Here is a 25,493-nt window from a genome sequence, read left to right as displayed (position 1 = left end):
GCCAACAAAACAGACAGAAGAGAATCTGCAAGTGCTGGAAAGCTAAGCAAAACGCACAAAAAGCTAGAGCAACTCAGAAGATCAAGTGGTATCCTTGGAGGGAAATAAACTGTACATTTTGGACAGAGACTCTTTATCAGAACTGCCTTCATGAAGGGTCTTGGCATGAAATGTCCAGTGTTTATTTCCCTCTACAAATGAAGCCTGACTTGCAGAGTTCTCCAGCATTTTGTGTGTGTTGTTTGTTGATGGTCCTGTCATATTGTCTTTCATTGCTGTCTTACAAATACATGACTGACAACTGAAAGAATTTGGTGAACCTGGTGTTTTTGCTTTCTTCTGTTTTCTGCCTTAACCATCACCAACACCCCACCCCACAGGTCCTATTGAGCGTGTGCACCTGGCTCTGCCGTACATTGCCATCACCAACCAAGAGGTGAATTTGACAGCCATAGTATTGCCCAGTACAACGGGCCCTCTCACTTATTTCTGGTGGATTGAAAACAGGACTGAGGTGAGTGGATGGTAATTGTATGTGTGCCATTTGTCTATTGCTGCCACATGTACAAAGAAACAGTGGAAAACTTGCCTTGCATCCTGTCCATAATGATCAAATTATCACACATTGCATAGAGCTAGAATAAGGTGGAACAATAACAATATAGATTAAAGTGTCAGAGCTACTGAAAAGTGTAGAGCAGGTAAACATTAAAGTACAAGTTCATAAAAGGTTTATTGCAAAGCCAATATCGTACAAGAGGTCTGTTCAAGAGACTGAAAATAGTGGTATAGAAGCTGTCTTTGAGCCTGGTAACTTGTATCTTCTGCCCAATGGGAGAGGGGAGAAAAGGAAATATCTGGGGTGGGTGCTGTCTATGATGATGCTGACTGCTTACTGAGGCAGCTAGAAGTATAGACAGAGTCCATAGAGGGGACACACATCAAAGTTGCTGGTGAACGCTGCAGGCCAGGCAGCATCTCTAGGAAGAGGTGCAGTGATTGGTTCCTGTGATCTGCTGATCTGCGCCCACACCTCTCTGCAGTTTCCTGTGATCAGGTGCAGAGGAATTGTCATACCAAGCCATTATGCATCCGGAAAGAACGCTTTCTAAATTCTAAGTTCTAAAAACAAATGGTAAAAATTGCTAAGAGTCAAGGTAGACTCTTGAGGAAGTAGAGGTATATGAAACATCATTGTTGTTGAACCAGAAGCTTCAGCACCAGAGAAAAATCAGCCAACCAGTTTAGCTACAATATTAAGAGTTGGCATCCAAACTTACCAGAACTGCTGGTAACACTGGACAACAATTTTTTTTCAAAGGTGTTGTTTCCTTGGAATTTTTTTAAATTTCCAATAGACCATGATGCTAAACACAAATATAATTTCAGACTACTTGTATCACGAAAGAATTTGGAGAAACAAGAAATTAACTTTTATTGAATATAATGCATTTAATTGCACAATGGTGCTGATGCTTTGCAATAGTTCAACTAAGCTAAAAATGTTTTGGTGACTATTTTCAAGTGTATTCAGTGTCTGAGACTTCTTGCTTAAGTGTCCAACAATAATCAGACAGCATTGATGGATTCAAGTTGCCCTGATATTATTTCTCCATAACTGCCATGTCCTGGTAAAATCTTTCGCCAAGTTCATCGTTGATAGCACCAAGATTTGCAGAGAATAGGTCTAAATGGGAATGCAGAAAATGAATCTTTTTACGCTGCTTTTTATGATTTTGAATGCTTGAAGCATGTCATCAACCAGCTGCATGTAGCACGGTGCTCAGTAGTTGCCAAGAAAATTTTCAGTAACATCCTTGAATGCCTTCCATGTGATTTTCTCCTGTCCCACTAGAAGCTCTTCAAATTGCCTGTCATTGATGATGTGTTTGATTTGTGGGCCAACAAAAATGCCTTCCTTAATCTTGGTTTCAGTTATTCTGATTTGAGTTATGAATTGAAGTAACAACTATAGGCAATTTTTCAAAAAAATGGTGCCTGATAGGGCAATTTCATGATCAACAGCTCAAAATTTATAAGATACACCAGAAGTATTCAGGAAGCAAAACCTTTGTTGTTCAGTGTAATCCAAGGAGCTCCCTATTTCAATGGGCTTAAGGTGGAGAAATCCAAACAGAGTTAGCAGTGTTGTAATTTTAGTCACTAAGTTTTGAGGAATAAGATTGATAAATAGTTGCCTAAAAAAGATTTTATTTTCAGTAAAGGTGCTGCACCTGGGAGCAGTTCTAAATGCCACACCTCTAAAAGAATGCATTCCAAAAAGTGATGGATTGGTCCAGTCCATCACTGCTTTCATACGCCAGCGCTCTGTATAGAGGTACTCAGTGGTGGGGGGGTAGAGCGTCATCAACAACCCCTGCCAGCCAGGCCATGTTCTCTTCTTGCTGCCATCAGGAAGAAGGTACAAGAGCCCCAGGACCCACACTACCAGGTTTACCCCACAATTGTCAGGCTTTTGAACCATAGGGTTAATGTCACTCGCCCCATCACTGAATTGTACCCTCAATCTATGGAGTCACTTTCAAGGACTCTTCATCTCAAGCTTTTGTTATTTATTTGGTTCCACTCCAGTTCTGTGGGTTCCGATGTACCTGGTGACCCTCAAACCCTGCCATGGAGAGGTCACAATGAGCTTGACAGGGAGGGTGAATGGGGATGGTAGTTTATGAGTGTGGTATACAGTCCATGTAGGGTTTCTGAGTTTCGGCAAATGGACCCATGGTTCTTGATGTCTTTCCCAATTCTCCTCCAACTCGAGCAATGATGGGCAAGAAATCAGTAGTTGAAACTAGAGCATGCTATTTATTTATTTACTTTAGCACAGCAACAGGCTCTTCTGACCCAATGCCCAGTTACACCTATGGGACCAATTAATCCACCAACCTGTACATTTTTGGAAAGTGGGAGGAACCAGAGCACCCAGACGTGGTCATGGGGAGAACGCACCAACTCATTACAGACAGTATTAGGTAACGGAACCATGGTTGCTGGCACTCTGATGTGTTATGCTAACCACTGCACAGCCATGCTGACCCTAAAACATTAAACATTCAGATCCAGGGTTTCAGGAAGGAAGGAAGGCAGAAATTTGGCATTCTCTTCCACAATCAGATCAATTAATAGTTTCATCTCTGAGGTGGAAGTCTTTTAATCATGCATTTTAAGAGAAAAGTGAAAAAGACTGTGTGTAAGTAGACAATGGATCAGTTATAATCTCACTAAACTCTGGAACAAACTTAAGGGGTTAAAATAGTCACTTTGTGTTCCTTTCGACTTCAGTGTCTCTTTACTTGTCATCTATGCAGCCCGTCATCACCCTGGAGGAAAAGGCTTCTGTCAGGTTCTTCAAAGAAGGAATAAACAGCATCACCGTGCAAGTATCTGCTGGCAATGCGATTCTCCAGGATGTAAAGAGTATAGCTATATTTGGTGAGAAAAACACATTCTAATATGAGGAATGTTATAGAGAAGATGCTATCTCAGTAAAGAAATTCCTCATCAATTTGCTTAAACCAAAAATTCTCTCACTTTTATGGAAATTTATTTAGAGTATAACAAAATAATTCATGAGCACTCAAACCATCCTATATGACCATGGTTGATCTGTCCCCAGCTCAGTTCCTTCTCTGTGTCAGGTCCCAATAGCTCGCAGTTCCTTAATCTTCCGAAAATAATTATCAACCTCCACTTTTAAATATTTATTATGATCTGGGCTCCATAAGTCTCTGGGGTGGGCAATTCTAGAGATTTCGTACTCTTCGTAAGAAGAAAATTCTGAGTATCCTGGTTTTAAATGAAATACGTACATGTATCTTGAAACTACCATCATCATCATCAGGTGCCGTGCCCAGTTTGAGCTTTGACTGCCATGGCCCACACACTCCTGTTTCGGGTCAAGTGGATCAATTCATTGATATTCATTTCCAGTTCTCTGGCTGCTGTCTCCATCATCATTTGTCTTTGTCTTCCTCTTGCTTTCTTCCCTTCAATCTTTCCCATAATTACCGTGCATTCTAACTCCTCTTTCCTAATCACATGTCCAATGAAGTTATATTGCCTTTTCATGATCTCATAAATTATTTCTCTTTTTGTGTTTGCTCTGTTCCTGACATTCTTGTTAGATATTCATTTCATCCATGATATTCTTTGCATCCTCCTCAAAAACCACATCTCTACTGCTTCAGTTAGTTTCCTCATGTTACTAGATATTGTTCAACATTCTGAGCCAAATAACATAACTGAATAAACGCAACATTTCAGTACTCTGAGGCGGGTTGTCATGCCTAGTTTGGTATTGGTCAGTATACTCTTCATTCTTGTAAAGGTGTCTTTTGACATCTCTATTCTTCTTCTGATGTCCATATCGCACCTGCCATCTGATCTCACCCAGCTTCCTAAGTAGCAAAAGTTCTGAACTTATTTTATGTCTTCCCCGTTTATTCTCAGCCTGCAGATAGGATTCTCCTTCTTTTTGGATATCACCATACATTCTGTCTTTTTGCAATTGATAGATAGACCCATCTTTGCATTTTCCTAAACAACTATATCAATTAAGTTTTGTAGTTCTTCCTCCGTACTTGCGATTAACATGATGTCATCTACATATCTAAAATTATTGATACTTTCACCACCAACTTTGATTCCAAAATGTCTCTTATTTTCTGTAATATTGTTTCACTGTACACATTAAACAAATCGGGGAGAAAACACACCCTTGTCTAACGCCTCTCTTAATTTTCATAAGCTGACTCACTTCTCCATCTATTCTTACAGCGGCAGTTTGTTCCCAGTACAGATTTCTGATTAGGCGGAGGTCTTTCGAATCTAGATCTAGGGTTTTCTGTGATATTTCAAATAACTTATTGTGCTTCACTTTATCAAATGCTTTTGTGTAGTCAATAAAACAAACAAATATTTTTGCACTTGAATATTTCATTCTGATAGTATCCTTAATATCAATATTGCGTTTCTTGTACCCTTGTCTTTCACAAAACCACATTGTTCTTTACCTATTTCAGCTTGTATCTTACTTTTAGCTCTTGTCATCAAAATTCTTAGAAGTACCTTGGTGATATGACTCATTAAACTTATGGTCCTATGTAATTCACATTCTATTGCTCCAGGTTTCTTAGGAAGAGTGATAAATACTGATTTTTTCATCTCTTCTGGTATTATTCCAGTCTCATAAATGTCATTGATTAAATCAGTAAGTTTTTCAATTCCATAATCTTGAAACTATACCTGAGTGATCAAGATGCCCTCACTACTGAGAACATCTCAACATTTGATCTTAAAATCGGGAGACATGGGAGCAGAATTACATGATTCAGCCCACTGAGTCTTCTCCACTATTCGATTCTGGCTGACTTCCCTCTTGTGCCCTCTTAGGATCTTGTATATTTCAATAAGATTGCCCCTTTTCCAAACTTGAAACAATTTGAAGAATCTATATTTGATGTCAATGCTGAGGAGTTTTGCACACACTCTCCCATCTGTGTACAGCAGATATCCACCACCTCTCTGCAGTTGGAGGGATAGCATTGACCACAGTGGACATTCTGTTGGAGAGGTTGGAAAATGTGCTGAGTTTTCACTGGTTAGCATAAAGCCAGCACGGGTGGAAATTATGCTCAGCATGAGGTACTGCCCTGGATATCAGAGCCTTTCAGGGTTATTTCCGTCATGTGTCCTTCTTCATTCAGATGAACATAGCAACCAAGGTGAATACCACATCAGATGGATGGAAGGATCTCCCACTCTGTCACATGTGTACCAGCAATCCCATCACTTCTATGTCAGACTTTCAGTCCTTGTCTGAGATTTGCTTTATTTGTTACATGTACATCAAAACATTGAAACATACAGTGAAATGTGTTGCTCTGCATGAAATCAGATCAGTGAAGATTGTGCTGGGGGCAGCCTGCAAGTGTTGCCATGTTTTCAGTGCCAACATAGCATGTCCAAAACCTATTACCCTTAATCTGTTCATCTTTGGAACACAGGAGGAAACCCATGTGGTCATGAGAAGAGTGTAGAAACTCTTTACAGAGAGTGGCAGGAATTGAACCTTGATAGGTCATTGCTGGTGCAGTAAGAAGATTGTGTTAACCACTACATGACCATACACCTAAAAGACAACTCCACAATGGTAGCCAAACTCTGTCGGTAACCATTCCTCTGCCGGTAACCATTCCTCTGCCGGAACTCCAAAATTTCCTGCCCACCTTTCCTCTTTTGCTTTAAGACCCTCCTCAAACCAACCCTTTTTAAAGAAACTCAGACCCTCCTTCAGTTGCTGTCCAGCTTTCTGAGTGAGCAATTAGCTAACACAGCTGGGGATATTTTCCCATACTAAAGGTGCTGTGCAAATGCCACGTTGGAAGATAAATTGACATTGAAGTTCTGCAAGCCCTGAAGTGTAAAACAAAGTCACCTAGATAGATAGAAGAGATTCTGCAATTGCCAGAAATCCACAATAACACACACAAACGCTTTAGGGACTCAGCATGTCAGGCAGCATCTATGGAAATAAATAAATAGTCGACATTTTGAGGGCGAGACTACAAGTCCATCACCACCAGGACTACATGTCATTTCCGAAGCTACTTCGCTGTAGCTATCCAGCTTCCTAACAAAGCTCACTCATGTAATACCCTGACTGTTCCTGCACAACTTCCATTAAATGGTATTTCTGCTGTCCTTGTTCTGTTGATAATTATTTAGTCTGTTCATATGTTCACGTTTATTTGAGTTTGATTATTAACATGTGACCACTCTGCTGCTTATAGATTGCTCACAGCTGTTCTCACTATTGTCTTGTAAATTGTTGGTTGCTATTGTGTTGTCTGTTATGGTATTGTCCTGTGCTTTATGCTTGGCACTGAACCACAATCAATCCCGATATGTTTCTCATACCGGCAACAAAGTGATTCTGATCCTAATTCTGACCTGATGAGCTCCTTCACCATTTGTGTGTGTTTATCTAGACAGATAGAACAGGATTTTGAATGGAATTATAGAAGTTGTTGTGTAACATAACCAAATGAACTAATGCTGGTATGAAATGCCATTCTGGTAAGAATCTGACTAAAATGTGATATTTGAATCCAGGATCCTTTTATCAATGTTCTTACATATCCATCCTGCAGATTCCTACCGCTCATTGCTACTGTCATTTACACCGAACTTGGAAGATCACAACCCAAATATTCCTGAGTGGAGGCAGGATCTGAGCAGGCTTGTCAAAAGAACTCTCGGAGAAGTAAGTAAGAGAAGTATCAAGTAAGACCACGCACCATGGCCTGCAGGGAACAGAACTCCACAGCTCTGAACTCATAGTAACTTTGACAGAAATCTAATGTAAACTCTCCTCAGTCGAATTCTTGGGAAATAACTCTTACCGACACAGGAAATGTTAGCAGCTTGCTTAGCCTACTTCCTCCTTCTAAGACCTGGGTTGCCATGGTGCCAGAGTGGTAAATATTAGGGTATGGGACTCTCTTCAGTCGTATATCAGGAATAATATCAAAGGAAACTACGCTGACCTACCTCAACCCAATGTCTTTTGACCATCACTGTCAGTACTGATATAATTCACCATCGCTTGGCACAGCACAGCTGTCATTAAAATCTGAAAGGCTGGCTGGTGTCAGAAGTGGAAACATCACAGTTAGAGATGTTCTTCTGGTGTCAGACAGCCCTAATATTGTCAGTCCAAAACTAAAGTGTTATAAATAATATATAAATCCCGTTATAAATTCAGGAGAAATTTCTTCACCGAGAGCAGTGTTGAAACACAGAAGCTGCTACAGCTACCAAAAGGAATATGAACAGAAAATGCTGGACTCGGTATTTAAAAAGTTCCTAGACAAGTGCCTGGATTGACGAAGCGTAGAAGGCAATGCACCCAACACGGATAAATGGGATGGTGTAGGCAGAAATAATGAGTGCCATGGAAATGGTGGGCAAAATAATCTGATTTTGCGCTGCCTAACTGTATGACTCTGAGTCCTAATGGAAGCACTCCTTGCCTTTGTTATGACAGCAGCCTTAAATGTCCCATGCAAAGTATTCTTTGTAAGTGAATGTGTAAATTCATTCTGCAGACATCACAAGGTGTTAAGCATATGTTCCAGCAACTCAATGAAGTAAAGAGATGGTCTCCAAAAGAAACTACTGAGTGAGGAGGTGCATTGTAAAATGATATTTCTGAGAGAGATATGTCAGTGCTAACCTCATCCTGTTCAGGAAGGCTACACAGTCTTAAGGCTACAGTCTTAACAAAAATTATCTTTAATCCATGCATTAAGAGATTTGAACATAATCTCTCGGACACTAGTAAAAGGCATCAAGGGCACCCCCCGCTCTGAACTGTTAATGGATCAGAAACTACAGTGATTTCTCTCTGTCAGGAAATTAAATGGTTCAAATGGTTCCATTTACTATCAGATAATGTATACAGTATGCAACCTGAAATACTTGTCTTGGCAGACATCCACAAAAAAACCAAAGAACCCCAAAAGAATGATGACAGAAAAGCGATAGAACCCCAAAGCCTCCTCTCCTTCCCCACCTGTTTCAGCAAGAGAGCATCAGTGCCCACCACCCATCGAACAATAACAAAGCACCCAAACAGAGACCATGAAATGCAGTCAAAAAGAACTATTGTTTATCTGACAGTTCAACATGCCACAGGCTCTCCCTCTCACTAACAAGACATCGAGAGATGTCACCCATTTTTCACAGCAAAAGGGGAGACTGACAGTCACTGTTACGGTGTTACAGTCTGCCACACCAACCTGAGAATCAGCAGCAAGCTCTCTCCCACCCCGCCATCGAGAGAAAGAGAGTGTGTGACTGCTCGACCACAGAGACCTTCATCCACACATCTGCCACAGCAAAATCTTGATGTTCCTTCTCCTGCGATGCCTCAGTCAGTAGCACTGGCCTGGAACCAGTCATCCACAGGGCTGCACCCCGGGGGCACCATCATCCAAGCTGTGCTTGGAGAATGACGGAAAACGGTTGGCCAGTGAGCTCCAGGAATGGGAACTCATCCACTGTTTTTGCAGATGAGCTTGAAGAGGCAATCACTTAACTCCTAGTGTAGCACTCTAACAGATAACTACAGAGTGCGACTCTCTTAGAGGTGTGATAGTTTGCATTAATTTTTTTTCAAAAATGGGTAAGTTTTTTGCTATTTCAATTATTCTAATCTAGTCTAACTGACATAACTACTGTGTCTCACTTGACCATGACTAGTGTAGTAAAAATAACCAGCTCTTTCTCCTATACATTAAACTAATTATCCCAGGTTTCTTCGGGAGCTTATATATGTTCAAGATTTCTTCATAAAGACTGAAAATTGGTTTAGTTATCTAATTGTCATTTGGAAATATTCATTTCTTCACTATCCCCAGCTGTTGTAATATTAGAGCTTCTTGGCCTGTTTCAAAGGGTCTTAGGACTCAATGACAAGGGTGGGCCAGACAAGGTGGGCATGACCAATAACCCAGAATCTGAAAGACTCATCAAAGATCTTCATACTTCCAAGTAACTCAAGGAATGCTCTTTTCCTGGCTTTAAGTATATTCTGACCCCGAAGACCTATCTGATTTATTAGATAATGCTGCATTATTATTTGATTTCCCTAATTAGGTATTTTTAATGCTGGTAAACTTAAGCTATAAATATTACTTCTAAAAAAGTTTTTCTAGAGAAAATATTTCCAAGCAAAGCCTCTTCTCTGGTAGTCTCTGGTCTAAATAGATCTCCCAAAACAAGACCAAACAAACTGCTTCAACTCCTCTCTCACAATTTGCTCCCTTCATTTGCAGAACTTCAGACCAATTTGCTATACCACATTAATCTTTGCACCCAGTGCCACTGAGGTGAGGTCAGCCTGGTGGGTTGTACTTCTTTCTACCTTCGGGTCATTGGGCTAGAGAAGTGGTCTAGCTGGATTGCTCCTGTATTGAACCAGCACTGACTCAATTGCTTCTTTCCATACAGTAACCCCTCTGTGAAGTAATTTTAATGGATCATCACGGTACAGAGGTTCACTCCTTCTGGAAGGACTGAGCTAACAAAATATACAAATATTTCTGCGGCAACAAGTAAAATGCTGGAGGAAATCAGCAAGTCAGGCAGCATCTGTGAAGGGAATGGACAGTCAACATTTTAGCTCAAGACCCTTTACCTGGATTAAACATTGACTGTCCATGTCCCTCCATGGAGCTTCCTGCCGAGCTGGAGAAAAGAATTTAATGTTTGTGTGCAAGACCTTCATCTGGATATCTCAACCAAAAATGTTGACAGTCCCTTAGTACTTCTCTTTCCATGGATGCTGCCTGATCCTTGAATTCCTGCGGGCCCTCTTATATTGCTCTATATTCCAGTATCTGCATTTTCCTGCTTTGTCATGTATGCATTTCTGTGGCTCTGTGCTTCTGCAGAATTTGAGATTAGTGGATGTGTTTGGGAAGCAAATTCTAACAAATAAGGTTAGAAAAAAAAGTTAAAAGGTGCCCTAGGATTTTGGAAACATAATGAAGTGCGGCTGTGTATTCTGTAGGTCACGGCGTTACCAGAGCAACGGATGTTGCTAGCCATCCTCCCAGGGTTGCCAACAGCAGCAGAACTTTATATCCTCCCACATCGAGACTCAGCCGAAGAGAGGTTAAGCAGCATGAGTTTAGATCAGGTGAGTCACCATTCGCTGGATATATTTTAGACTTTTTGCAGATCACCTACCGAGTAACAGCAGAAAAACATTCCAGTCATATCTCATATCACGATAGAAGCAAATTATTTAGCCCATCGTGAATGTGCTGGCTATGACTTAGTTCCCTGCAAGCATCTTTGTACACATACTCATTAACAAGCCCCACTAATACATTATAGGGATTTTACACCAGCCAATTAAACTAACAACCAGCACACCTTTGGGATATAGGAGGCATCTAGAATATCCAAAAGAATTCCACATGGATGCAGGTAGAATGTGCAAACTCCACACAGACAGCTCTAGAGGTGACAGTCAAACCTGGGTTGCTAAAGCTGTGAGAGAGCTGCACTACCTGTTGCCCAAAAGGTGGCTATAGGTTTTAAAAGCCAACAATTGCCTATCACACTGGAATTGTTTTCATCTCAGTGTTGTCTGGCTTCAGGTGCTGATGTGAATCGAGACTGCACTTAACAAGTTCACATTCAGTGGTGTCACACTCCCTTTCCAATTTCCACTAATGGACAACCATGAACAAGGGGGCGCAGAGGAAAAGTTAACAGATAAATATCTTGGATAGAGTACAAACTGAGGGAGAATACTGCACCTTCCTTTAGTCCCCAGAATGACTACATGGCCTACACTTTCTGTTAAATTTTGGATCAGTATTGGGAATTTGATGCATAGGGTGGTTTCCAAGTTCAAGTTTAAGTTTATTGTCATTTAGCAATATACATGTATAGAGCTAAACAAAACAACATTTCTATGGGACCAAGGTGCAAACACAGTTCATATATCACACGCAGGACATAAAATAACATTAACAAATAATAAACGATTTGTAGATGTACAGTTTGAGTTGACATGAAGTACATATAGTTAAATCTACAACAGTATAGTGCCACTGGCCCTGTCATAAACAATGTGTGCAGGGTGGTCATAGTGTGTTCAGAAGTCTCACAGCCTGGGGGAAGATGCAGTTACACAGCTTAACAGTCCTCCTTCTTACACTGTGTTATCTTCTGCCTGACCATCAGAGGTCAAGGACATTGAGGGACAAGTGGGAGGGGTCTTTGACAATGCTGAGGACTCTGCAAATGCAGCACTTCTGGTGTGTGCCCCGGATGGGGGAGGGGGGAAGAGACCTTGATGATTCTCTCAGCATTCTTCACAAGCACCAGGCTGAAATTGGAACCAAATCTCTGCTAAGGTTTAATACTCTACACCTGACTCCTCCTCCACCTGAACAAAATGTCCCAAATACTAAAACAAGTTCATGGGTTCATAAAACCCTAAGACATAGGAGCAGAATTAGGTCATTTGGCTCATTGAATTTCCTTCTCCATTCAATCATGGCTGATCCATTTTCCCTCTCAACTCCACTCTCTTCCCTTTTCCCTGTAACCTTTAATGTTCTTACTAATCCAAGAACCTATCAATCTCAACTTGAGATATACCCAATGACTTGGCCTCTATAGCTGTCGGTGGCAATAAATTCCACAGATTCACCATTCTATAGCTGAAGGAGTTCCTATTTATCTCTTTTCTAAAGGGATGTCCTTCTCTTCTGAGGCTATGCCGTCTTGTCCTAGACTCTCCCTCTATCCTCCCCACTATAGGAAATACCCTCTCCACATCACTGTGTCTAGGCTTTTCAATATTCGATAGGTTTAAATGAGATTCCCCTTGTTTTTCTAAACTCCAGTGAGAACAGACCCAAAGCCATCAAAAGGTCCTCATTATTAACCCTTTCATTCCCAAGACCATTCTAAACCTCCTCTGACCTCCTCTAATATTAGCACATCCTTTCTTAGACATGGGGCCCAAAACTGCACACAATACTCCAAATATGGTCTGACTAATGCCTTATAATGTTGCAGCAATACATCCGTGCTTTTTATGTTGATTTGAGACAAATGAGGTACATCTAGTGGCACAAGTTGGCATTGAGCAAATGGGGGTAAATTTTCTTAGATTAATAGAACACTGTGGTAGCACTACCCTGCAGATATTCTGTTGCATAGAATTTTAGTGTTGACTCTTTTCTACCCCATAGTTCCCAGAGACTCTCACCTCATGAGTATTTTTATGTGCCATATCATGATATGACTCAGAATGAATGAAAAATATTAGTTTTTCTATTTCTCCAAAACATCTTTCTATTATAACAAATATTAAGATAAACTTGATGCATTTTAAACTTTTATCATTTTGTATCTCTTACATTCTTGAAGTTTTGTCAAAGTAGGGCATGCGGATATTGCATTGAAATTAGTTTTGAAATTAAAAGGTATCTCTTATTTTTTTTCATGTACAATTGACAATCCTCATACATGCCACTATATTAACAGTGTTTGGTAAGCCAGCAGATTTCTCAGTGAGGAACCTTGGTGAAAATCGGTTGCATCGTTGGGCATTAATACTGAAGGCATTTTGGCCTTGATATCCAACTCCAATGTGTAAAAAGAAAAGAAGCAAATGCAAAAATGTTAGGGGCATTGAAGATTCAATCACTTGCACCAGCACTCCATATTCCTGCTGCAACTTTTCGGAAGAGAAGTTGGAAATTGCTCTTTCGGTCTTCTCTGGTAATGAATTCCCAAGTAATTCGCGCATTTCACCTGGCAATGTAGTAAAATTCCTTGTGAAATTTGATGATGTATCACAACCAGCAAGTTAAGGAGTTGGTTTCATTTGTCCAAATCCATTATCTATCAAAAGTAATGAACTATTTTGGTACTGAATTAATGAATGGTACAAGTTAATGTTCTTGACAGCACTAAGAGTATGTTAATCAGTTTTCTGCTGAAGGAATTTCATGTATGTTTCAGCTTATAATGAAGTGATTCATTAAATTTGCTCATGTTGAGCAGTATAAAGCAAAACTAGGATCATTGCTCACTACTGCAAACACCAAGAACCAATGATAATGAGATTCATTGATTATATTTAATATAGTCACCTCCAAATATAGTTTATCATAATGTATTCCCCATGTCTGCATAAAACTACATAAACTTAGGCATTCATAATTAAATAGCCTACTTCATAAAGATACACTCAGTGGCCACTTTATTAGGTACACCTGTACTCCTGCTCATTAATACAAATATCTAATCAACTAATCACATGGCAGAAACTCAATGCATAAAAGCATGACGATGTGGTTAAGAGGTTCAGTTGTTCAGACCAAACATCAGAATGTGGAAGAAATGTGATCCAAGTGACTTTGACCATGGAATAATGGTTGGTGCCATATGGGGTGGTTTGAGTATTTCAGAAACTGCTGATTTCCCGGGATTTTCACACACGATAATCTCCACAGCTTACAGAGAATGGTGCAAAAGCTCCAGTGAGTGACAGTACTGTGGGTGAAAATGACTTGTTAATGAGAGAGGTCAGAGGAGGATGGCCAGACTGGTTCAAGCTGACAGGAAGGTGACAGTAATTCAAATAACCACGTGTAATAACAGTGGTGGACAGAAGAGCATCTCTGAATACACAACATTCAAACCTTGAAGTGGATGGGCTACAACAGCAAAGACCACAAACATACCTAAATATCTAATAAAGTGGCTACTGGGTGTAGCAGCTTTACTAGATCAACAAGAGTCAGAAATATGCATCTTATTGCCTGAAAAGTTAATTTGCAGAGTTGTGGAGAAAGGTGATGTAGCTTTTTCATGGACCCAATGTATGCTCTGGATACCATTTTATTCAACACTGAATGCATCTCATTCTTTATCACTGTTGATTATGGCGAACTGAAGTTCTGTAAAAATTAAATTTCCATTACTTTTCACTGATATTATTTTCTCATAGTTCCTAATGGTACAGGAGGAAGCCATATGGCTCATAGAATCCATGCTGACTCCGAACTCACCATCAGTTTAATTTATTTCCTGCTACCTATTCTCTCTCATCTTCCAAAAAGCCTAAGCAATCTGACTTCCCAATTCAGAGCAATAAAAGATGTGCACTTCAGTCCACCATCGAGCCTATGTATATTAATCCCAGCCATTAGCATCATTTCCATATCATTCTATGCTCTGGTCTTCAAGTTCCTGCCAAGATGCCTCTACTATTACTGTTCGCACTTCCACCACCTCCTCTGGCATCTTCATTCCAGACACCCTCTACTCTGTGTGAAAAGTTATTCCCTTGTATCCCCTTTCAACCCCCCTCTCTCTCACCTTAAGTAGCTTTAGAGACCACTGTCATGGGAAACAGACACTACCTAATCTATGCCTTCTGTAGTTTCAGGTATCTCTATTAGGTAACTTCTCCAAGGAAAACACATCCAGGCTACACAATCTCATCCCTTCAAACTAGAAAACAACTTTGTGAATATCTTCTGTACCCTTTCTAGCTTAATCACATCCTTCCTAGTACTGAACTTGCCAGAACAAACTTGATGGGCTTAATGTGGCAGCAATTCTACAAATGTATGACTATGGATATCCTTGTAATCCATCTTGGCTGATGGAGAGTTTAATAATGTTTCTGAATGGTTCTGTGGACTGATCTCACAAACCCTGCTTCTACCTCAGATTTTAGACATGGTGATTAACACATTGAATCAGAATCGGATTCAATTTGAGATAAAGCCTGGCATTCGAGTCATCGTTTCCACTGCTCATCTCACATTAGGTAAGTGTGTTCATTACACAGTGTCCCGCTGAAGGCTGCATTCTGCTGTTTTACTGGTAATTGGTTTATTATAGTCATGAGTATTGAGATACAGTGAAAAACTTTGTCTTGCATGCTATCCAGCATGATCATTCCAAATATCAGTACATCAAAATGGTGCATAATAAAAAACATTAGCAGAATGAAGTCTATTGTAATAACAGGAAAAGTATAGTGCAGGTAGGCAAATAAGCTGCAAGAACCTTGACAAGGGAGATTGAGAGATAAAGAAGTTATTTGTTGCTGAGGTCTTGATCTGATAAACCAGACTTCAAAAGTCCAAAATTTTTTATGTTATTGAGTACCTAATGGGATACGCATCACTGCTGAGTTCTGAGTATGCTGTTGACTGTCATCCTAGTTAAAGTTATTGTTATTATTTGAAATGTGTCTTTTTCCTGGCATCTGTTTTCGTTTCTTCCTCATACATATCTTGGATGGTCAGAGTCCTTTGTGGTGGATGCAGCCTTTTTGAGATGTCTGCAATGATGGGGAGTCTAGTGATAGCCGTGATGGATTCATAATAGTTCAAATCCAACATCATCTGTCAGGAATTTGAATGGCCTCTCCATGGAATGCATGATGTTTTTTCTGGATCCACCAGTTTCCTTCCCCAGTCCAAAGACGTACCGATTAGTAGGTTAATTGGTCATTGTAAATCATCCCATGATTAGGCTAGGGTTACGTCAGGGTTGCTAGGTGGTGCTGCTCTTAGGGCCAGAAGGACCTGTTCCACACTGTATCTCAATCAATAAATAAATAATTAGATAGATAAATAACCTTACCTCAATGAATTTGTCTGTCATTCTTCACAGGGGGAAAGCATCAAACTTATTAAATCTCCTATTATTACACATCATATAGGATTTTTTTTTTGCTTTCACCTTTGCTCCATCTGTTTTGTCACTTCTCTTCTGATAAATCAGACAAAATGCAATGTTCAAAATATCCATCAAATGGACAATCCCACGTTCTGGTGCATTTAATAAGTTTCTGCCAGATAAGACCCCCAATTTCAGCCTTTTCACTTGCTTCAAAATCCGATTGCTTGGTGAAATCTGGCGGAGCTAGGAAATTTAGACAGATTGGGGTTGAGCTACTTTAATGAATGATGAAGGAGACTCGAGAAACAGTGGTGGAAAGTCTATTACAATAGGATTGACTTTAACCCTGTGGCTGACTGAGTATTTCCACCATGGCTTAATACATTTTCAAGTAGAAATTCACCTGTAGTCACTAGCAATGAAAGAGCACCATGTTACTGGCTGCATTCTTTCTTCCTGATACCACAAGTGAGGATATCACAAAGAACTGTAGATACTCATATCCATTCAGTGTGGAATTTGTGCTGCCTTAATTTCACCCAAATCCTCCCACTTGCATGTGCATTTGGACACTTGTACACTGCCCTGTGGAAATGCTTTATATATATATATAAAATCCAGTCTATTGCTACCAGCTGAAGCGTCGAGTTCTACTGCATTAACTTGGTATTGTGTGTTATAAACTATGCTTAATTTCAGGTGCCAATTTATTATTATTTTGTGGTAACTAAGAGGCAGCAGCGTGATTTCTGTAATTACTACTGTTGTCCTAAATGTCTTGTCACAGAAAGGTTAATGTTCTTGTTGTAATTGAAATCTTTTCCTATGCAATGTATCAATGCGAACTGCTTTGAAAGGTCTGTAATGAGGCAGTAGCACATTATAGTAGCCTAGCGGTTAGCCTGACGCTATTACAGCTAGGGGCATCGGTGTTCAGAGTTCAATTCCAGCGTTATCCGTAAGGAGTTTGTATGTTCTCCCTTGGACTGCATGGGTTTCCTCCGGGTGCTCCTGTGTCCTCCCACAGTCCAAAGACATACTGGTTAGTTGGTTAATTAGTCGTTGTAAATTATCCCACCATTAGGCTAGGATGAAATCGATGGGCTGCTGGCATTATGAGTCAAAGGGCCACAAGGGCCTATTCCACGTTGTATCTCTAAATGCATAAAATAATTGCTAAGTAATTGAGTGACTGATCAATATAATCATAGATAAAGTAGACAAACTGTATCTATTTCCCAGGTTTGAAATGTCTTACACCGGAGTGTATGTATTTAAGGTGAGAGGGTGGGAGGGGGAGAAGTTCAAAGGAGATGTGCAAGGCAAGTCTTTTTACACAGAAAATGGGAGTGCCTGGAATGCAGTGCCTGGGGAATGGTGGAAGCAGATACAAGAAGGACTTTTTAGATTCTCTTAGATGGGCATCTGAGTATCCGGAGAATAAAGAGATATCGACCAGGATGAAGGAATTAGGTGTCATTAGCTTAATTAGTTCCACACAACCCTGTGGGCCAAAGGGCTGTTTCTATGTTGTACTGTGCTATGTTCTATCTCCCATTAGCTGCTTCGCCATTGGGGACCACAGCCTTTTTTAATCTTGGCAATTGTTATGGTGTGATTTTGTCAATCATTTCTTTGGGCATGGTGTCTGGCAGAGATGATCGAAAGTTGTGTGTGCATACCACTGAGTGGTACTTTAGGGTGGATGTTACTGTAATCTTCATTGGTGGTTGATAAGAGTGGTGAAAGGGTCTTTTGCTGACACTTCCAGTTTGTTACAAGAAATGCAAGTCAAGTGATATGATTCCGAATCCCCAAAATGTAGCAGCTTGTGTAACGTTATTACAACACCAACCAGATTTGAATTCTCAACACTCTGTGAGGAGTTTGTACATTCTCCCCGAGACCGTGTGTGATTCCTCTGGGTGCTCTGGTTTCCTCCCACATTCCAAAGACATCTGGGTTAGTAGGTTAATTGGTCACATTGGTGTTCCTGGGCAGCATAGGTTTACGAGAGGTGATTAATAAGTTTGTGGCCTAAGGTAGAAGGAATCAATTTTAGAAAACCTAGTACATTTATTTTTCAACATAGCCCCCTCCTACATTTACACACTTAGTCCAGCGGTCGTGGAGCATATAGATCCCTTCTTTGTAGAAGTCGGCACTTTGGACCTCCAGAAGTGGTCCACAGCAGGAGTGATTGATACGTTCGTGGCCTAAGGTAGAAGGAGATGAGTTATTGACTTCAATCTTTCTGCATAATCATTCAAAGAGTTGAACTGCACGTGCATGTAACGAGAACTGTATAACTCATCTCCTTCTACCTTAGGCCACAAACATATCAATCACCCCTGCTGTGGACCACTTTCTGAAGGTCCAAGACACCAACTTCTTCAAAGAAGGGATCCGTATGCTCCACAACTGCTGGACTAAGTGTGTAAATGTAGGAGGGGACTATGATGAAAAATAAATGTGCTAGATTTTCTAAAATTGACTCCTTCTATCTTAGGGCATACACTTGTCAATCACCCCTCGCTTTAGATGGAAGGGCCTGTTACTTCATTTCTGCCTGTTTTGTTAAACTATAAATACACAGTTTGGTTGGATTCATCTTTTCCACCATCTCCCCACCCTGCCAGTACACCGTGAGGGTGGCACGGTGTTGCAGAGGTTAGTGCTGCTGCTTCACCGCTCCAGCAGCTTGGGTTATGTTCTGACCTCGTGTACGGTCCGGATGGAGTCTGTCCGCAATGACCATGTGGGTTCTCCCACATTCCCAATGTGTGGCTCATTGGTTACCTGGCAACTGTAATTGCCCATTGGTGCATGTAAGAGACAAAATAGAAGAAAGCAGTTGGTGGGCAAGTGAAGAAGAATAGATTGCAGGGCCCAAATGAGGCAAAAGCCTCCTGTGTAGACCCGAAAGGAACTACAGATGCTGGAAGAGTGAGACAAAATCAGAATTAAATTGAAAAACTCAGCAGGTTAGATGGCATCTGTGGAAGTGAAAACACAGACTGCAGACATTAGAATCTAGAATGAAAACAAAATGCTTCAGGAACTCAGCAGGTCAGGCAGCATCTATGAGGGAGAGATTGTTCAGTATTCAGTATGGAGATAGTGGAGTCATCATGAAGTCTTTCCCAATTTGCCCTCATATGGCTTCATTGCAGGGGATGTGGCGTGCAAATGGTGGATGAATCTCCAGTTAACTTGTAGTTGTCTCAGCCAATCACAACCCCACAATACTGTTCCTCCTGTTTTTACACATACAAGCTCAATGTGGCTTGCTAGTTGCTGTATTTCACTGTCACAAATGTCATTCCCACAGGAGTTAGCTTTTCTCCAGTATAAGTTCTTAGTTGGATATCTGCAGGCTTGAATTAGGATCTTTGAAATGCCTCTCAAACTCATTTTGCAGAAGGACTGAAACAGCTGAACCAGAGTCCAATTCCATATTATTTAATTTGCCATTCACTTCTGGTGTAAGCCATATTGCTTGTCTCCTGTTAGTTCCCAAATTGTAAATCTCAGGGGTACTCAGTCCTGTTTCACTCTCGTCATTATCAGATTTGTCATCAATAGCATGCAGGGTTGTGTTCTTTTTGAAGCAGCAACTTGACTTTTTCTCTATTTCTCTTCACTGTGCAGACCATTTATTTTTGTCTGCCCAACATGCTCTTTTTAAAATGACGACTCTGCACATGCTGGCCTGTTTCTTTTAAATTCAACCTTCCTCACAGCTTCTCTTTTAGTTCAAACGTCTCTCTCTACTTTAGCAGGTCAGTAGCCATGTTGGGTCCGTTTGAAAAATACCTTGTCACCAGTGTTATGTTTTGTAACTTCAAAACATTAAATTTATTCAAATGAAGATGGAAGTTTGAAAAATAGGGGTAACTTCCAGTTCACTTCCTACAAGGCTAGCACGTATCATGTAGCATGACGGCGTCTGCAGTTAATGTATTGTTACATAGAACCCATAACTAATTATTTAAACGAACAAGAATGCTTACTCAAACAATATATTTACAAGATTACTCCAATACTAGTGAAATATTAAATACACAACAGCGACCATCGCGACCACCTCCAGTAGGTGAAGAGGTGTGGTAGCCCTCTGCAACTCCTGTAAGAATGTTTCATTGGCCTTGAGCTTGCAAGGTATCACAGGGCATTGACACATCCCATTGTACTCTTCCCACTGTGCATGTTTAAGGTTACCATTTTCATTTCCATGTTTGGGTTGTGGAATCACCGTTCTCATCCACTGACACTCGGCCTGAGCCATCGTGCCTGCATCCTTGGTAAACTGTCTCAGCGTTCATAGGCTGGCTCCAGCTTTGAGGATGATCCTTCCACATGTGTGGTGATGCTGTGGTGTTCCTGGAGAGAGGTCAGCTACTTCTCCACCCCCAACATCCTGCTGTTGTCAACTTGTACCCTCCATCTCAATGGGTTCAAGTGCACCAGACACTTTTTTTGCTCGCAGACACCTAGAGATTGGAGGGTGACCATTCTTGTACTGCTCCCAGTCTCCCAGAGCTAAACAGAAGCCTGAGTGATATTTTGCTGTTGCCTTGGTTCCTTAAAGCCAAGTGGAGAACCACTGAGATTGCATTGTGTGAGAACTGCAGCAGGTTCTCGTTCTTGTTGAGGCAGGTGTGAATTCTCACTTTCAATCTTTTTTTATTGAGTTAAAAGAATAAGGATAAATACAAACCAGAGCAGAGGTTATCTCAAATACATATTTCAATAATATTACAAAGAAAGAAAGGAATATACACTGTCAAAATCATATATAGTATTAAGCTAATATAAAGAAAAAAAAAAGAACCACTTCTCCTCTTAACAGTTCATAGAAAAAAGAAGACTCAGAATTTCTGGCAGGAGTTAATTCTAGCAATAACCCACCTCACAAAACACTTCATCAAAGTAAAATGTGGTATTGACAATTGTGTCAGTATTGAAATGAATTCCTCTCATCTAAGAATCCTCTCACTTATCAAGATCAGTTTGCTGGCCTCCAAACAGAGTAATCAGAAAACCAATTGAACTGTTGTGTTCTCAGAAAGAACCTAGAATGGAATGCACAAATTGATTAATCATCTCAATTATCCACATGCCCCATTCTTTAATCCCATATTAGTTCTACAAAATATCCAACTTTATGTTTTTAAAAAGTGTCGAACTCTGTTCATTCATTGACCAGATAACCTTGATTAGAATGTATCCCCATGGTTACCAGAGACATCCTGTCTCCCACCTTCACTGCACTTAACAAGCTGCTTTTGTTTCCTTTTCTTTACTGACAAAGGGGCTTCTACCTGAAACCTTAACTTCATTTCTCTTCCTTCAGAAATGGCCTGACCTGCTGAGCTGTTTGAGCATTTCCTGTCTACATCATAGTTCTGTGTTCTTAATCCGAAAATTTAGAAATGGGTATCTACGGCAACTTTTTCAGTTAGAAGTGAGGAAATGTTGGCATTCATGGTCAATATGATTAAGTCAAATCCATTTTTTGTAGAACTCCAAACAAATGTAGTTTTTGTTAAACACCATTCTCCCTACATAAAGTGGGTAGCATCTCCAGATCTGAGGACAATTCTGTGAGAAGTCCAGTCACGAACAGAATGGACATCCATGTTTCTTGGGAAGTGTCCATGTTTGTTGCTTTCATCAGTTGGCCCAGATGCTGTTCAGGAAAGGATCTGCCATTCCCAATCGTTTTACACATCATTTGCTTGCCAGTGTTTGTTTGTGTGTAGTTTTACACTGATTCTTTTGTATTCCTTCGTTCTACTGTGAATACATGCAAGAAAATGAATCTCAGGGTAACATATACATACCTTGATAATACGAAGGGTGATTGATAATTTCGTGGCCTATGGTAGAAGGAGTCAATTTGTAGAAAACCTAGCACATTTATTTTTCAACATAGTCCCCTCCTACATTTACACACTTAGTCCAGCAGTCATGGAGCAAACAGATCCCTTCTTTGTAGAAGTCAGCGTCTTGGACCTCCAGAAAGTGGTCCACATCAGGGGTGATTAATAAGATTGTGGCCTAAGGTAGAAGGAGATGTTATTAATTTCAAATTTTCTGCATAATCACTCAAAGTGTTGAACTGCACATGCATGTAACGAGAGCTGTATAACTCATCTCCTTCTACATTAGGCCACGAACTTATAAATTACCCTTACTGTGGACCACTTTCTGGAGGTCCAAGACATCGACTTCTACAAAGAAGCGATCTGTATGCTCCACGACCGCTGGACTAAGTATGTAAGTGTAGGAGGGGACTATGTTGAAAAATAAATGAGCTAAGTTTTCTAAAATTGACTCCTTCTACCTTAGGCCACAAACTTATCAATCACCCCTCATAAATTTACTTTGAATTTTTATTTAATAGACAATAGACAATAGATGCAGGAGTAGGCCATTCGGCCCTTCGAGCCAACACCGCCATTCACTGTGATCATGGCTGATCATCCACAATCAGTATCCAGTTCCTGCCTTATCCCCATAACCTTTGACTCTGCTATCTTTAGGAGCTCTATCCAACTCTTTCTTGAAAACATCCAGAGACTTGGCCTCCACAGCCTTCTGGGGCGGATCATTCCATATATCCACCACTCCCTGGGTGAAAAAGTTTTTCCTCAACTCCGTTCTAAATGGCCTACCCCTTATTCTTAAACTGTGGCCTCTGGTTCTGGACTCACCTATCAGCGGGAATTTGCTTCCTGCCTCCAGCGTGTCCAATCCCTTCATAATCTTATATGTTTCAATAAGATCCCCTCTCAGCCTTCTAAATTCCAGAGTATACAAGCCCAGTCGCTCCAATCTTTCGACATATGACAGTCCCACCATCCCGGGAATTAACCTTGTGAACCTAAGTTGCACTCCCTTAATAGTAAGAATGTCCTTCCTCAAATTTGGAGACCAATACTACACACAGTACTCCAGGTGTGGTCTCACCAGGGCCCTGTACAGCTGCAGAAGGACCTCTTTGCTCTTATACTCAATTCCCCTTGTTATGAAGGCCAGCATGCCATTAGCTTTCTTCACTGCCTGCTGTACTTGCATGCTTGCTTTCGGTGACTGATGTACAAGAACACCTAGATCTCGTTGTACTTCCCCTTTTCCTAACGACTCCATTTAGATAATAATCTGCCTTCCCGTTCTTCCCACCAAAGTGGATAACCTCACATTTATCCACATTAAACTGCATCTGCCATGCATCAGCACACTCACCCAGCCTGTCCAAGTCACCCTGCATTCTCATAATATCCTCCTCACATTTCACACTGCCACCCAGCTTTGTGTCACCGGCAAATTTGCTAAAGTTACTTTTAATTTCCTCATCTAAATCATTAATATATATTGTGAACAGCTGCGGTCCCAGCACTGAACCCTGCGGTACCCCACTGGTCACCACCTGCCATTCCGAAAGGGACCCGTTAATCGCTACTCTTTGTTTTCTGTCAGCCAGCCAATTTTCAATCCATGTCGGTACTCTGCTTCCAATACCATGTGCCCTAATTTTGCCCACTAATCTCCTATGTGGGACTTTATCAAAGGCTTTCTGAAAGTCCATTGTCACATCCATTTTCTGTGGTGATCTTGGGTTTCTATCTTCCTTCTTGCAGTTTCCTAAAGTCCAGAAGAGACTTTCTGTGTTTTCATGCCAACAGTATTTGGAGTTCTAATCGTGTTAGATTCCAACAGGAATTTAAATCCATATTGTAACCAGAAGTTTTTTAAGAAATTTATTCATGAGGTATGGATGTTGGCAAGATCTGTATTTATTACCCATGAAACATTACCCATCAGTGAACCGCCATGTATAATTAAAATAATTCTAGGATGAATTGAGAGGTTGGAGAAGGGGAGGTAGTTTCCGTTAGCTGGAAAGACCAAATCTGTGAGAATACAGTCATAGGCTGAGGGTCATCCTTGAGGATTGAGAAGTGGAAGATTATCTTCAGTTAGAAGATTATGAATTCTCCATCCCAAAGAGCTGCAAAGATTTGGTTATAAGACCGTAAGGTATAGGAACATAATTTCACCCATCAATTCTTTTCTGGCATTTCATTGTGGCTGATCCATTTTCCCTCTCAACCCTAATCTCCTGCTTTCTTATCATGTCACTTGCTGACTAATCAAGTATCTATCAACTTCTGCATTAAATATACTTGAAGAATTAACCACCACAGCCAACTGATTCCACAGATTCACCGGTCTCTGGCTAAAGAAATTCCTCCTTATCTCCATTCTAAACGGATGCCCCTCATTCTGAGGCTGTGTTGTCTGGTCTTAGACTCCCCCGCCACAAGAAACATCCTCTCCACATCCACTCTATCGAGTCCCTTCAATAGGTTTCAATGAGGTCACCCCTCATTCTTCTGAATTCCAGTGAGTACAGGCCCAGAGTCATCAAATGCTCTTCAAATGACAAGCTATTCAAACCTGGAATCAGTTTTGTGAACATCCTTTAAATCCTCTCCAATTTAGCACATTCTTAGATAAATAACCCAAACCTGCTCACAGTATTCCAAGTGAGGCCACACCAGTGCTTTATAAAGCCTCAACAATACATATTTTGCTTTTATATTCTAGTTCTCTTGAAATGAATGCTAACATCACATTTGTTTTCCTCACCACCAAATTAACCTTTAAGGGATCCTGCACAAGGATTCCCAAGTTCTGTTGCACCTCAGATTTTTGGATTTTATCTCCATTTAAAAATAATCTATTCTTTTATTTCTTCTACCAAAGTGCATGACCATAAACTTCCCAATACTTCATTCCATCTGCCACTTCTTTGCCCATTCTCCTATCCTGTCTAAATCCTTCTGTACTCTCTCTACTTCCTTAAAACTACCTGCTTATCCACCTATCTTTGTATAATCTGCAAACTTTGCCACAAAGCCTTCAATTCCATTACCCAAGTCTTTGATATATAAAGTAAAAAGAATCAGTCTCAACACCGATCCTGTGGAGCACCACTAGTCTCCTGTAGCCAACCCAGAAAAGGCTCCCTTAATTACCACTCTTTGCCTCTAGCCAATCAGCCACTGCTTTATCCTTGTCCTTAATACCATGGGCTCTTAAATTTTTAAACAGCCTCATGTGTAGCACTTGTCAAGGGCTTTCTGAAAATCCAAGTATCCAACATCCACCGTTTCTCCTTTATCTATCCTGCTTGTTATTTCTTCAAAGAATTCCAACAGTTTGGT

General features: G+C 40.6%; 1 protein-coding gene across 1 annotated transcript in view; it reads left to right on the top strand.

Moving 5' to 3' along the window:
* LOC140185993 (VPS10 domain-containing receptor SorCS1-like) overlaps nucleotides 1-25,493 on the top strand; it is an 837,248-nt gene that overhangs the window by 782,467 nt on the left and 29,288 nt on the right. The window contains exons 20-24 of the mRNA XM_072239817.1: nucleotides 381-514; nucleotides 3,327-3,450; nucleotides 7,170-7,282; nucleotides 10,595-10,723; nucleotides 15,295-15,394. Coding sequence (XP_072095918.1) covers nucleotides 381-514; nucleotides 3,327-3,450; nucleotides 7,170-7,282; nucleotides 10,595-10,723; nucleotides 15,295-15,394 — 600 coding nt within the window. The remainder of the gene's footprint in view (nucleotides 1-380; nucleotides 515-3,326; nucleotides 3,451-7,169; nucleotides 7,283-10,594; nucleotides 10,724-15,294; nucleotides 15,395-25,493) is intronic.

This window comes from Mobula birostris, chromosome 21, assembly GCF_030028105.1.
Source record: "Mobula birostris isolate sMobBir1 chromosome 21, sMobBir1.hap1, whole genome shotgun sequence".
In the NCBI taxonomy this organism is placed as follows: domain Eukaryota; kingdom Metazoa; phylum Chordata; class Chondrichthyes; order Myliobatiformes; family Myliobatidae; genus Mobula; species Mobula birostris.
Note: the sequence above shows the minus strand (reverse complement) of the source record. Positions and strands in the feature narration are given on the sequence as shown.